At 45.9% G+C, this 15,270-nt stretch overlaps 1 protein-coding gene across 1 annotated transcript in view; it reads left to right on the top strand.

Moving 5' to 3' along the window:
* PCSK1 (proprotein convertase subtilisin/kexin type 1) overlaps positions 1-15,270 on the top strand; it is a 127,347-nt gene that overhangs the window by 49,095 nt on the left and 62,982 nt on the right. Inside the window, exons 7-8 of the mRNA XM_063964045.1 lie at positions 2,768-2,940; positions 12,309-12,521. Of these exons, the coding sequence (XP_063820115.1) occupies positions 2,768-2,940; positions 12,309-12,521 (386 nt within the window). The remainder of the gene's footprint in view (positions 1-2,767; positions 2,941-12,308; positions 12,522-15,270) is intronic.

Here is a 15,270-nt window from a genome sequence, read left to right as displayed (position 1 = left end):
TGTGAGGAGGGGGATGTACACAGTGAAAGGGGTGAGGAATCGGAGGATGAGGAGGAGGTGGACATCTTGCCTCTGTAGAGCCAGTTTGTGCAAGGAGAGATTGATTGCTTCTTTTTTGGTGGGGGCCCAAACCAACCAGTCATTTCAGCCACAGTCGTGTGGCAGACCCTGTCACTGAAATTATGGGTTTGTTAAAGTGTGCATATCCTGTTTATACAACATAAGGGTGGGTGGGAGGGCCCAAGGACAATTCCATCTTGAACCTCTTTTTTTTATTTATCTCTGCATCATGTGATGTTTGGGGCTAATTTTTTTAAGTGCCATCCTGTCTGACACTGCAGTGCCACTCCTAGATGGGCCAGGTGTTTGTGCCGGCTTGAGTCGCTTAGCTTAGTCATCCAGCGACCTCGGTGCAAATTTTAGGACTATAAATAATATTGTGAGGTGTGAGGTGTTCATAATAGACTGGAAATGAGTGGAAATTATGGTTATTGAGGTTAATAATACTATGGGATCAAAATGACCCCCACATTCTATGATTTAAGCTGTTTTTGAGGGTTTTTTTAAAATAACCACCCGAATCCGACAAAAAAATTTCAGGGGGTTTTGCCCAAACGCGTCCGAATCCAAAACACGGCCGCGGAACCGAATCCAAAACCAAAACACAAAACCCCGAAAAATGTCCGGTGCACATCTCTACTTATAAGTATCTTCTTTGTAATACTGCAATCATTTTTATAGTTACAGCATGGCAGATTTGCGGGGTTCCCTGGAATTGCAGAGAGAAACGATATGTGAGGCAGCAGCAGCTTTGCCTCACATCTCATAGTCAGAAACGGACTGTCACTTTGTGAAGAGCAGGGCGGGGCCACACCATGGCTAATAATACATCTTAGAAAAAGAGCAATGTGAGGCACACAGACCGAGTACCCTGCCAGCCGCTGAGCTCACACAGTCTCTTTTTACGGCTTGTCCTGGCGCTGCCGCCTGGTCCGCCATCTTCTCTGGATTCCCCTTGGTGGCTCTGAAGCCCACTCCTCCCCCTGTGGCTCCCTAGAGAAACAGCTACCAAGACCCGACCTACGCCAGCACTGCTAGTGAGGAGACCAGCAGGTATGCAGCTGATGTGGGGCAATGCGTGGGCTCAGCACTCCCTTATTAAATTGATGGGAGTACTTATACTGTGTGTGTACCACTCTCATTCAGTGTGTCAGTATAAAAATAATAATAGTAATAATAATAATTATTATTATTATTATTATTATTATTATTATTCTTAAGTACAGAGCTTTTTTTTCCCTCCAATTTTTTCTTGGGTGCTTTCTATTTTACATATATTCATATTTATCTCAAAAGTGCCTCCCCAGCCATTGACTTCACCGCACGTCACTGCACCCCAAACAGTAATGCCCCTTGCACCATATTATGCCCCCTGCACCATATTATGCCACACACAGCAATGCCCATGATACATTATGCCCTACAGTAAGGCTTCTAATTACTTTTAAATAACCTGCTAATTGCCAGGGGTTTCATGCTCTGGGTGTCATGCTCATTGCCAGGGGTGTAATGCTCGTTGGCACCAGTGGCTCCCTGCTCCCCTCTCCTCCCACCCATATTACCCTGCTCACTGGGACGTCGTTTTGCGAAACTCCGCCCAGCAAGCGGAGTACTATAGGTCGGAGGACGGGGAGCAGGCAATAGCAGCCAGCAGGTGTCACGGCGGGTGGCCCGCCAGTAGAAACGGTACTGTATGTATCGCAGACACAACATAAGAGCACACATCTGTATTTGTGTTATAGTCGCATGCAATCTAAGGGGCCTATTTATCAATTAAAATTTGTGGGACACCCTAGCTAGCAAATATTAAATTTACCCCGAATGAATCTAAGATGATTACTGCTGAAATCCCTCATTTTCAGCCACAAAAGCAGCCCCCATAGTAACTCCATCCTACCCTGACTATAAAAGTGAGCTTCTGTGCATGAACAAAAGCTCCAAGCGCTAAGCTCTGATTGGGCAGCTGAGACAAGCCCCTGATGAAAAAATGTGGGGCACGGCCAGGGGCGGATTTGCCACATCGTTCCGTTGGGAGATCCCTGGTGGGCCGATATACATGTGGGGCCTGTTTTGTTTGTTGACATATAAGGGGTGTTCCTGCTGCCTTGGTTATACAGTATACCTCTGATGCTACCCATGTGAGGACACTTCTACAAATTTTTCCAGGGCCACTTTTAGTTCCCAATCGCCATGGGGCACGGCCATGTGCCGGCCCTGCAGGAACTGATCCGTGCTCCTGGTGTTCCAATCTGCCCCTGTTAAGCTACAACTACATGCATTTTCTAAAGACTTGTACACAATATTGCTGTTGAGTGAATCCTTGTTTGGAATGAAGATTGAATTCCTTAACAGCATAGCAGTTTTGCACATTATATTCCTTTACAAACAAGCGGGGCAGTATTGCACAGATGGAGCAATATGACACTCCATCAGATCTTCATTAAGTAACCAGTTAACTGAAGATGAACATTCACTGCTCCATCTGCACATTGCTTTGCTGACTACAAAAGTGATAAATAGTGATCTGGGAACTGCACACTTCTCACATGTTTATTTGAAGTCACACTGACAGACATGCTGATGTTACCTATGGATTATTTCAACAATTTCTTGACATATAACAAATAAATACATTGAATTATAACTTCCATAGAGGAAAGCATTTCTGTGAATAGTGTACAACTGATGTTTATGTTCTGTCATTTAGGGATTCGGATGTTGGATGGCGTTGTCACCGATGCCATTGAAGCAAGTTCTATTGGATTTAATCCACAGCATGTAGATATTTACAGTGCTAGCTGGGGACCAAATGATGATGGAAAAACTGTAGAAGGCCCTGGGAGACTGGCCCAAAAGGCCTTTGAGTATGGCATCAAACAGGTGAGAGGCTGCATAAACATTCAGAATATACAGTAGCATCAGACATCCATTAATAAAATGCGACTGACAAAGGAAGATAAATAATAAGAATTTACTTACCGATAATTCTATTTCTCGTAGTCAGTAGTGGATGCTGGGAACTCCGTAAGGACCATGGGGAATAGCGGCTCCGCAGGAGACTGGGCACAAAAAGAAAGCTTTAAGACTACCTGGTGTGCACTGGCTCCTCCCCCTATGACCCTCCTCCAAGCCTCAGTTAGGATACTGTGCCCGGACGAGCGTACACAATAAGGAAGGATTTTGAATCCCGGGTAAGACTCATACCAGCCACACCAATCACACCGTACAACTTGTGATATGAAACCCAGTTAACAGCATGATAACAGAGGAGCCTCTGAATAGATGGCTCACAACAAGAACCCGATTAGTTAACAATAACTATGTACAAGTATTGCAGACAATCCGCACTTGGGATGGGCGCCCAGCATCCACTACGGACTACGAGAAATAGAATTATCGGTAAGTAAATTCTTATTTTCTCTGACGTCCTAGTGGATGCTGGGAACTCCGTAAGGACCATGGGGATTATACCAAAGCTCCCAAACGGGCGGGAGAGTGCGGATGACTCTGCAGCACCGAATGAGAGAACTCCAGGTCCTCCTCAGCCAGGGTATCAAATTCATAGAATTTTGCAAACGTGTTTGCCCCTGACCAAGTAGCTGCTCGGCAAAGTTGTAAAGCCGAGACCCCTCGGGCAGCCGCCCAAGATGAGCCCACCGTCCTCATGGAATGGGCTTTTATTGATTTAGGCTGTGGTAATCCTACCGCAGAATGCGTCAGCTGAATAGTGCTACAAATCCAGCGCGCAATAGACTGCTTAGAAGCAGGAGCACCCAGCTTGTTGGGTGCCATCAGGATAAACAGCGAGTCAGTTTTCCTGACTCCAGCCGTCCTGGAAAAATAAAATTTTCAGGGCCCTGACTACGTCCAGCAACTTGGAATCCTCCAAGTCCCTAGTAGCCGCAGGCACCACAATAGGTTGGTTCAAGTGAAAACCTGAGACCACCTTCGGGAGAAACTGAGGACGAGTCCTCAACTCTGCCCTATCCATATAGAAAATCAGATAAGGGCTTTTACATGACAAAGCCGCCAATTCTGACACACGCCTGGCCAAGGCCAAGGCCAACAGCATGACCACTTTCCACGCGAGATACTTTAGCTCCATGGTTTTAAGTGGCTCAACCAATGCGACTTTAGGAAATCCAACACCACGTTGAGATCCAAAAAAGTGCCACAGGAGGCACAAAAGGAGGCTGAATATGTAGTACTCCTTTAACCAAAGTCTAAACTTCAGGCAGTGGAGCCAGTTCTTTCTGGAAGAAAATCGACAGAGCCGAAATCTGGACCTTGATGGACCCCAATTTGAGGCCCAAATGTCACCCCTGCTTGCAGGAAGTGCAGGAATCGACATAGTTGAAATTCCTCCGTCGGGGCCTTCATGGCCTCCCACCAAGCAACAAATTTTCGCCAAACGCGGCGATAATGTCTTGCGGTGACATCCTTCCTGGCTATGATCAGGGTAGGGATGACTTCCTTCGGAATACCCTTTTCCTTTAGGATCCGGTGTTCTACCGCCATGCCTTCAAACGCAGCCGCGGTAAGTCTTGGAACAGACAGGGTCCCTGCTGCCGCAGGTCTTGTCTGAGCGGCAGAGGCCAAGGGTCCTCTGCCAGCATCTCTTGAAGTTCCGGGTACCAAGCTCTTCATGGCCAATCCGGAACCCCGAGTATGGTTTTCACTCCTCGCCTTCTTATTATTCTCAGTACCTTGGGTATGAGAGGTAGAGGAGGAGACACATAAACCGACTGGTACACCCACGGTGTCACTAGAGCGTCCCCAGCGATCGCCTGAGGGTCCCTTGACCTGGCACAATATCTTTTCAACTTCTTGTTGAGGCGGGACGCCATCATGTCCACCCGTGGTCATTCCCAACGGTTTACCCGCATTTGGAAAACTTCTGGATGAAGTCCCCATTCTCCTGGGAGTAGGTCGCCCATCGGAGAATCCTTGTGGCTTCTGCCATCGCCATCCTGCTTCTTGTGCCGCCCTGTCTGTGTACATGGGCGACCGCCGTGATGTCGTCTGATTGGATCAGTACCGGCTGGTTCTGAAGCAGGGGCCTTGCTTGGCTTAGGGCATTGTAAATGGCCCTTAGCTGCAGAATATTTATGTGAAGCGAAATCTCCTTGGAAATTTCTTCCCTGTGTGACTGCACCCCAGCCCCGAAGGCTGGCATCCGTGGTCACCAGGACCCCGTCCTGTATTCCGAATCTGCGGCCCTCTAGTAGATGAGCCCTCTGCAGCCACCACAGCAGCGACACCCTGTTTCTTGCTGACAGGGTTATCCGCTGTTGTATCTGTAGATGGGACCCGGACCATTAGTCCCACAGGTCCCACTGGAACGTCCTTGCGTGGAGTCTTCCGAATGGAATTATGCTTCGTACGAAGCTACCATTTTTCCCAGGACTCGTGTGCATTGATGTACCGACACCTGTCCTGGTTTTAGGATGTCTCTGACTAGAGATGACAACTCCTCGGCTTTTTCCACTGGAAGAAACACTCTTTTCTGGTCTGCGTTCAGAAACATTCCCAGGAACAGAAGACGTGTCGTCGGGACCAGCTGTGACTTTGGAATATTGAGAATCCAGTCGTGCTGTTGTAGCACTTCCCGATAGAGTGCTACCCCCACTACCAACTGTTCTTTGGACCTCGCCTTTATCAGGAGATCGTCCAAGTACGGGATAATAAAAACTTCCTTCTTGCGAAGGAGTATCATCACTTCGGCCATTACCTAGGTAAAGACCTTCGGTGCCGTGGACAACTCCAACGGCCGCGTCTGGAACTGATAGTGACAGTCCTGTACCACATATCTGAGGTACTCCTGGTGAGGGGGGTAAATGGGGACATGAAGGTACGCATCCTTGATGTCCAGGGAGACCCTGTAATCCCCCTCGTCCAGGCTCGTAATAACCGCCCTGAGCGATTCCATCTTGAACTTGAATCTTCTGATATAAAAGTTCAAGCATTTTAATTTCAAGATGGGTCTCACCGAACCGTTTCGGTACCACAACCACTGTGGAATAGTAACCCCTTCCTTGCTGAAGGAGGGGCACCTTGACAATCACTTGTTGTGATTATAGTGTTGAATATCCACCAACACCGTCTCCCTGGCAGAGGGAGGTGCCGGTAAGGCAGATTTTAGGAAACGGCGGGGGGAAGAACGTCTCGAACTCCAGCCTGTACCCCTGAGATACTACTTGAAGGACCCAGGGATCCATGTGAGAGAGCCCACTGTGTGCTGAAATTCCTGAGACCGGCCCCCACCGTACCCGGGTCCGCCTGAGCAGCCCCAGCACCATGCTGTGGACCTACCGGACGCAGGGAGGACTTCTGCTCTTGGGAACTAGCTGTGTGTTGCAGCTTTTTCCTCTACCTTTGCCTCTCGGCAGAAAGGATGAGCCTCTAGCCCTCTTGCTTTTCTGGAGCCGAAAGGACTGTACTTTATGATACGGTGCTTTCTTTTGTTGTGGGGTAGCCTGGGCAAAAAAATCGATTTCCCAGCAGTATCTGTGGAAAGGAGGTCTGAAAAACCATCCCCAAACAGTTTTACCCGCTTATAGGGCAACTTCCATTTGCCGATTCGAGTCGGCATCGCCTGACCATTGCCAAGTCCATAACCCCCGTCTGGCGGCAATGGACCTAGCGCTTATTTTTGATGCCAGCCGGCAAATATCCCTCTGTGCATCACGCATGTATAAGACCACGTCTTTTATATGCTCTATTTTCAGCAAAATATTGTCCCTATCCATAGTTATTTTCCGACAGGGAATCTGACCACGCAGCGGGAGCACTGCACATCCATGCCGAAGCAACGGCTGGTCGCAATATAATGCCCTAGTGTGTGACTATATCTTATAGGGTAACCTCCTGCTTTCTATCAGCAGGTTTCTTCAGGGCGGCCGTATCCAGAGACGGTAGTGCCACCTTTTCTGATAAGCGTGTAAGCGCTGTATCTACCCTATGGGGTGTTTCCCCGCGTGACCTATCCTCTGGCGGGAAAGGGTACGCTGCCAATAACCGTTGTAGAAATTATCAATTTCTTACCGGGGGAAGACCACTCTTCCTCACACACCTCATTTAATTTCTCAGATGCAGGAAAAACTACTAATAGTTTTCTCTCACCAAACACAATACCCTTTTATGTGGTACCTGGGGTATAATCATAAATGTGTAATACATTTTTCATTGCCTCAATCCTGTAACGGGTGGACCTATTTGGAGGGTACACCAGTCTCATCGATGTCGACACTGGAGTCAGTATCCGTGTCGACATCTGTGTCTGTTATCTGAGGTAGCGGGCGATTTTAGAGCCCCCCATGACATTTGAGACGCTGTTCCGTGTCGTCGACCTTTTATGTAAGGAGTTGTTCCATAAGTTCAACCACACCGGTGTCGACCCCGCAGGGGGTGACAACATATTTACAGGCATTCGCTCCGCCTCTACCTCATTATCCTCCACATACCTGTCGACACAGCCGTACCGACACACAGCACACACACAGGGAATGCTCTGATAGAGGACAGGACCCCACAAAGCCCTTTGGGGAGACAGAGGGAGAGTATGCCAGCACACACCAGGGCGCTATATATCACAGGGATAGCACCTATAAAAAAGTGTTTTCCCTTATAGCTGCATATATATTGTATACTGCGCCTAAATTGTGCCCCCCCTCTCTTTTTAACCCTTTCTGTAGTGTATTAACTGCAGGGGAGAGCCAGGGAGCTTCCCTCCAACGGAGCTGTGAGGGAAAAATGGCGCTAGTGTGCTGAAGGAGATAGCTCCGCCCCTTTTTCGCGGACTTTTCTCCCACATTTTTATGGATTCTGGCAGGGGTTAATGTACATCCATATAGCCCTGGGGGTTATATGTGATGTATTTTTGCCAGCCAAGGTGTTAATATTGCTGCTCAAGGCGCCCCCCCCAGCGCCCTGCACCCATCAGTGACCGCAGTGTGAGGTGTGCATGAGGAGCAATGGCGCACAGCTGCAGTGCTGTGCGCTACCTTGATGAAGACTGATGTCTTCTGCCGCCGATTTTCCGGACCTCTTCTTGCTTCTGGCTCTGTAAGGGGGCCGGCGGCGCGGCTCTGGGACCGGACTCCGAGGCTGGACCTGTGTTCGATCCCTCTGGAGCTAATGGTGTCCAGTAGCCTAAGAAGCCCAAGCTGGCTGCAAGCAGGCAGGTTCGCTTCTTCTCCCCTTAGTCCCTCGATGCAGTGAGCCTGTTGCCAGCAGGTCTCACTGAAAATAAAAAACCTAAAACTAACTTTTATCTAAGAAGCTCAGGAGAGCCCCCTAGATTGCACCCTGCTCGGTCGGGCACAAAAATCTAACTGAGGCTTGGAGGAGGGTCATAGGGGGAGGAGCCAGTGCACACCAGGTAGTCCTAAAGCTTTCTTTTTGTGCCCAGTCTCCTGCGGAGCCGCTATTCCCCATGGTCCTTACGGAGTTCCCAGCATCCACTAGGACGTCAGAGAAATATATTTGTGTCATTCTCTTTCTTTAATTATTTTATTATTCTTTACTGTAAATGCCTGGACTAATAAATAAGTGAAGGCAAATTAGTAGGAACCATTTATGATTGTGGGACACACATATTCACTTATAGTGATAAAACGTGTAAAGTAATTGTGTAAGCAGTGATGCAAATAGAGTAAGGGCTAGTATTCTATGGTACATAGATCTCTCTCCTCACACCATGACCTCCCCTCTCTGTTAGGGCTCAGCAGAGGAGAGCCACAGTTTTACATTAATGATCATGTAAAGAGTAGTTTTGAGCCACCTGTATTAGAAGCGTATAAGGGGTGGGTGGGGTGCACAGTCCATAGAGTACCAGGTAAGCCCCACAAACACTTTGGAGTGCCATTAGCTTCATCTACACTCTTTAAAGCTGCATTGGCCTAAACAGTTCAGTATAAGTAAGCAAACATCAGATTAAGCTGTACGAGGCTATGCAAAAGTGAACGTACACCCAGTTTTGGAGTGTATCTGGCAATACGGAAGTATGAGTGATACAAAATCGTATGCATGAGTGAAGGGGTGTAACTGGGCTGGAATGGGGTGCTCTCACACAGGTAATGTTCAGGGAGGACACACGAACAGAACTGCAGGCTATTCAGAGTAGGATGGAAGTGTAAATAAACATTTTGCAACTAGTATAAGAGTGGGCTGCGTGCGCACTGACAATGGTATCAAACCAAATGTATGGATAGAGGAGATCCTCTGGCTCAGAGCTCTGCATGCAGGCCCTTATACAGATTTATTTCCGACCTCACAAAGTGGGAAAATCTGCAGCCACGTAGCTTTGTAATCTGCATCAGGTGTCATGTGTGTTACTAATAGTGTTTCTAGATTCTAGGGGAAATGTATCACACCTTCTAAAGACGGAAGAAACCAATCATCTTCTAGCTAGCCTTTATCAACTGCATTCTATAAAATGATAGGTAGAAGCTGAATGGTTACTATAGGCAACTTCTCCACTTCCCTACTCTGTAGAAGGTTTGATACATCTCCTCGCTAGTCTGTCTTTCCTGCCTTTCCTGCCTACACTGGGCCTAACTCAGGGCAGCACGCATTCTGATGTTTATGTATAGTATTCTACCGACTGTGCAAACACGTAGAAAGACTGGTATAGCGCCTGCGTTACACAGTGTGTGCACAAAGTCGCTGTACTGATGGAGACATACAGTATAAGAAATGGTGCGGAAAAGTGATGAGTGGTTCTAGGCGGTGACTGGGAGGTGGCTAGTAGTGCATGCACATATGGTCTGCTCAGTGGGCGTGTTGTGGGTGTGTGACTGCGTTCCCAGATGCACAGCTGCAGGCATAGGAGGCCGTGGTCAGATGGACAAACTGTACCTGCCATAGGGATGGTGGGACTGATGGCGGTGTTTTAAAGGTGCAGCAATTGGTATTACAGTTTACATAGACGCTAACAGTGGGCATCTCAGTCCTTGCGCATTCTGCCGGAGGGATATACAAGAGAGGAGGAGCTTGTAGCAGCCTTTGTATAGCCACAGATGGGCGACAGGCAATAGACGCTTCGGTGTTAGACTCAGAATCAGACCACTGTGATTTATTCGTGTTCTCACATAGAGGAAGGTTTGTAGCTCTACATATTATGTATAGAATTTCCGTCATTTCCTGGCCTGTGCTAGATGAATGATAATGTAGCTATAACCTGATAAGTTGCTGTGCTCAACTTCTCCAAATATCTCTCTCAAAGGTTTGATACCTCTCTCCTTAAATGTATTGTAGTGGCCTCTCAGGGCTTGTTCCAATTGCTCAAGGTCATAATAATTACAGTTCCAAACTCAGGAAAAGATTTAGAAAGATCATTTAATTTTAGGCATAGCTCACTATTAGACACAAATGTAATCATTTATGGAAAACCTATATTGCTAAATTTGATTGGTAAGGTTGGTTTTGTTAGGGGAAGACAAGCCTCTAATTCCCCCTAAATGTGTGGTGTACCATCAACAAGGAGCGATATGGTGTTATATAATGTGAATAACATTGCACTAGTGTGGCCACACCTCTTCCCAGCAAGAACACGCCTATTTTTGGTCCACATGCCTACGGCACACACTGTCCCTATTTCAAATATGGATGCACCAATAATCTTGCTGACATAGGGCATCAAAATGATTGCTATAGGTGAGAGGTTATGGATGTTGCTGGCTGCTGCTGTGTTCTGTGCCACTGGGTGCTGGGTGTCAGGTCAGACTGGAATGTGGTATCCCATAAATGGGTTTGATTGGAGGTGGCAGAGGCCATTGATGGAAGAAGACGTACAGGTTGGATAGTTCCTTCTCATGGACTCCCAGGGTAGAAGGAAAGGCACACTATGACAACTGGATAAGAAATAACTGTTGCTGTGAGGTTAGGGAGCATGGTTACTGTAGCAAGAAGATAACTGACTTCACAGACAATAACTGTGAAGACTGGAGGCTGAGTTGCTGCTGGTCAAAGACCAGAATTAAGAGATCTGGGTACTTGGAAAATGAGACTGAAGAACTCGGAGTTGGAAACTAGATTCTTCGAAAACGTGACTGAAGAACTGAGACTTTGTAACTGGATTCTTGGAAGATGTGACAGAAGAACTCTGACTTTGTAACTGGATTCTTTGAAAACGTGGCTGAAGACGTGACTCAGACTTTGGAAACTGGATTTTTGGCAACTGGGCAGAGATCTCGAAGAACCACCAACAGCTCAGGATTACCTGCAGATTCCTCCTGGTGAGCTGGCAGCTGCAGAAAGCGGCACCGATGCTGGACTCTGGATCAAAGCGTGGAGAGAAGCGGAGTAACATGCAGGTGAGCAAGGCAGGAGACTTCCAGGGACTCAAAGCACCGAGCAATCGGGACGCCCACAAGAGCACCGAGCAGTAGCACCTTCTATGAAGAGCAACATAAAGCACTGGCAGTGTTTGATTCTAATTCAACCCTTTTTAAAAGGGGAAGCATACTGGGATTGGCTGAGAACTTACAGGAAGCACTGCTATTGGCTACACTGCATGCACTGGTCTCCAACATGTCGGCTCCCATAACTGCGGACATATAAGAGAAGGCTCCTTTTCCCTGTTGAGTCCTTACTCATTGAGCTCCAATGCCCACACCCACAGCCTCCATCAGTCTCACTGCAGCCCCTCACACAGAGCAGCAACCAGCTGCCCGCTGCTGCAGCACTGCCATGACCAGGACAGGGAGACCCCGGAACCCAGACAGTAAGACCCCGGACTTTGACACTGGGTCACAGGTGGAACTAGCAGCGGTGCTAGGGAGTACCAGCCAAAATCTTATCTATGACATCAAATTGGTTAGGGATAACTCATTCAAATTATTACCATTAAGTACTGGTTATGCAATAATAAGTTTAACTTTAAAGTGTATCTGTCACCCACACACACACACACACACACACACACACACACACACACACACACACACACACACACAGTAAAGGCATCAATCTTGTGTTGAATGAATATTCATGAGAATGTAGTCTCTAAATACACTCGGAACTGCTACCTCATAAAGTCAATTGCTGATTAATATTAGTCAGTTGGTGAAAAAGTAATGTCACTGGCTCCTAGGAAATGAATACGCTGCAAAACATGGATTCCTCCACCATCTGGAGATCAGAAATTAGCTGTAATAGATTGTGGTATAGTAGGTAGTTTAAAAAACAAACAACTTTATATACCAGTCATGAATAAGCCATTAATGATGTAATACTTATATTAAAAGGGGCGGAATGGAAAAGGTTCTATCTACGTCTGGGCATCTGGTAATGGAGGCCGGCAAGGTGATAACTGTGACTGTGATGGGTACACGGACAGCATATACACTATCTCTATCAGCAGCGCCTCCCAGCAAGGACGCTCTCCCTGGTATGCTGAGAAATGTTCCTCCACACTGGCCACAGCGTACAGCAGTGGAGATTACACCGATCAGAGAATAGTAAGTGGAGAGAACACTGTCATTGTGTAAAATGCAACCTATGGAATATTTATATGGAAGAGTGTTCTACTCAGGCTTATACAGTATATTGTAGTCAGTAAAATACTTGTTTCTTAAAAAACAAAAAAGTGTGTTTAGTTTCCTTTGTCAGTGTCTTTTTGGCCCAGTGCTAGCACCAAGGGTATAAACCCCATAGGTTATTGTACATAAGTCAACCATATGTATCCCCAGCAAATCCCTGTACAAGTCAGGTAGTGTATACATAAAATTGTTTTGTTTCTCTATATGACTATCTAGGCTTAAAAACAGATACTAGGTTCAACCCCATAAAAAAAATTTAATTACAATTTTTCTTATAACTTGTTTGGTAATATATTTTTTTACTTTTTTAAGTGAAAGTATAACCGTTTACCAAATGATAAAATGAACAGGGAGTTGCTCATACTTAGGAAAAGTTTCACACACAGTAGAAATACATAAATAAATAAATAAATAAATAAATAGCCCAGTAGAATGATAATGGAAGCATACTGTGTTATAAAGAGGGAATCCTGGTGTTCATGGAGGGAAGGGTTGAAGAAAGTAGATAGTTATGAAATTGAATTAGAATGCAAGCTTGAGTAAGGGGATATAGGCCTACAGGAAATAACAGGTAGTGGAAGTTCAAAGACATTTTTGTTTAGTCATCTCCTGTGAGCTTAAAGCATACTTGCCTACTTTTGAAAAAGCATTTCAGGGAGATTAGGAAAGTAACACCTATCAGCATTGATGTGTGCTGTTGCATCTGAGAAGCGTGTCATGAAAATGTAAATGAGCCCCAAAGTTAGTAAGATCTACGTGTTAAGGAATATACAGGTGAAACTCAGAAAATTAGAATATCGTGCAAAAGTTCATTTATTTCAGTAATTCACCTTAAAAGGTGAAACTAATATATTATATAGACTCATTACATAGAAACTGAGATATTTCAAACCTTTATTTGTTATAATTATAACAATTAGAACACAATTAAAAAACAAACCAAATCCAGCAGTAGAATTTATGGATTACTGCTCATTGGTTAAAAGCAATTACCAGCAAATGCATGTTTAGTCCAAAGTTTTGATTATGCGATCCAAACCATATAAAAATGAGGTGTGGAATGCATAATAGATTGCACTTGTGTGAGAGGTCTTGTTCCTTTTTAAAAAAGGAACACAGGATGTACCAGGAATCTTGGTCTGAGAAAGCCGCTGACTATTGCTTAGGCGTGGAAACGCATCACCATACTATTTGTGGAGAAAGAAATGGCCGGCTGTGTAAGGAGAGCAAAGCCGTGGCATAATGGAGAGACGGAGCTGACATTAAGAACAAAGTGCGCTCTGCAGCGGCTCACAGCAGGAGCATCCCAGCATTAATTATTAACAGACCCTTACCCTTGAAGCAGCATAACACACAGCAGACAGTGGGAGCAGGAGATCATCTCTGCCAGTGTCAATTTCTTCTGAGCAGGTATTTCAGCAACAGGAGCATAGCACTTCATTGGCAGCGGTGCATTTGCCCCAAAATGGATACAATGTATTGAAACAAGGAGTGCAAGTGGAGGCTTTCATATAATCATTGAACATATATTCCTCTGGATATGGTCACAGGAAAAGGTAATCAGCACCAGTGGCCGCGTGGACAGTGATCTTTAGGATTCCAAGAAAGTGGTAAATACAACTATATATATATATATTTCTCCCAACTACTATATTATTAAAAATTCGCTAGCTGCTCAAAACTTTGGATAATAGCTCAATTGTGGAAAAGTATTCTTTGCTGCTACAGCTGAAATATAACAGTCTCTACTGTATATAACTGTTATATGTTGAATTAATAAAAACTTTGGACTTAACATATATTTCCTGATAATAGCTTTTAACCAATGAGCAGTAATCCATAATGTCACAACTGAGGGCCTGAGCTGACGGGAGGCAGCCTCAGTTGTAGGGGCTGAGATGTACCGGAACCTGGGAGGTTGTATCAGACCCCTGGACATGTAAGTAACATGAATAATAACTGCCCGAAGGCGTGACCACGACAACTTGGATAAAAGTCAATGATGTTTATTATGACAACTCCGCAACACAGCAGCAGTAAAAGAAAACGTAAAAGTCAGCAAATAATAAATACAGTTCCTGGGTACTACAGGATGGCAGGAGCCACAGGGCACTGGTAGTGTGAGATAGTTCTTATGATCTTCTAGATGGAAAGTCCTTACCAGGCCCGACTGTAGCAATGGAGATAACCCAGGATTGTGCCAGCTGGTGTTCCAGGAAAAGCTGGGTTGCTGAAGGTAAAACAGCTGCTGTGGATACTGGCTGGAACCAGACTGTTGTTAGCACGGAGTGGATACTGGCTGGAACCAGTTAAATAATAAATGAACTTGGGAGCGATGAAATATGAACTGAAATGTAGAACTTGAGAGCGGAGAAATAATAATACCGGTGGAGAGTGGTAAAGTGTAGAAAGGACACCGGCCCTTTAAGGAAAGCTGTACTCTGCTGGAAGCTGAGCTGGAAGCAGGTAATGTTGTAGCTGGAAACAGATGAATCCACAATGGATTGGAGAGTCAGGCTACACCGCAGGTGGAATGCTGGTGCGGGTCTCTATGGTGGAAGTCTTGAGACAGGAGCTGGAACCTGGAAGACAGTCACAGGAGAGAGACAAACAGGAACTAGGTTTGACAACCAAAGCACTGACGCCTTCCTTGCTCAGGCACAGTGTA

This window comes from Pseudophryne corroboree, chromosome 1 (assembly GCF_028390025.1).
Source record: "Pseudophryne corroboree isolate aPseCor3 chromosome 1, aPseCor3.hap2, whole genome shotgun sequence".
Taxonomy (NCBI): Eukaryota; Metazoa; Chordata; class Amphibia; order Anura; family Myobatrachidae; genus Pseudophryne; species Pseudophryne corroboree.
Note: the sequence above shows the minus strand (reverse complement) of the source record. Positions and strands in the feature narration are given on the sequence as shown.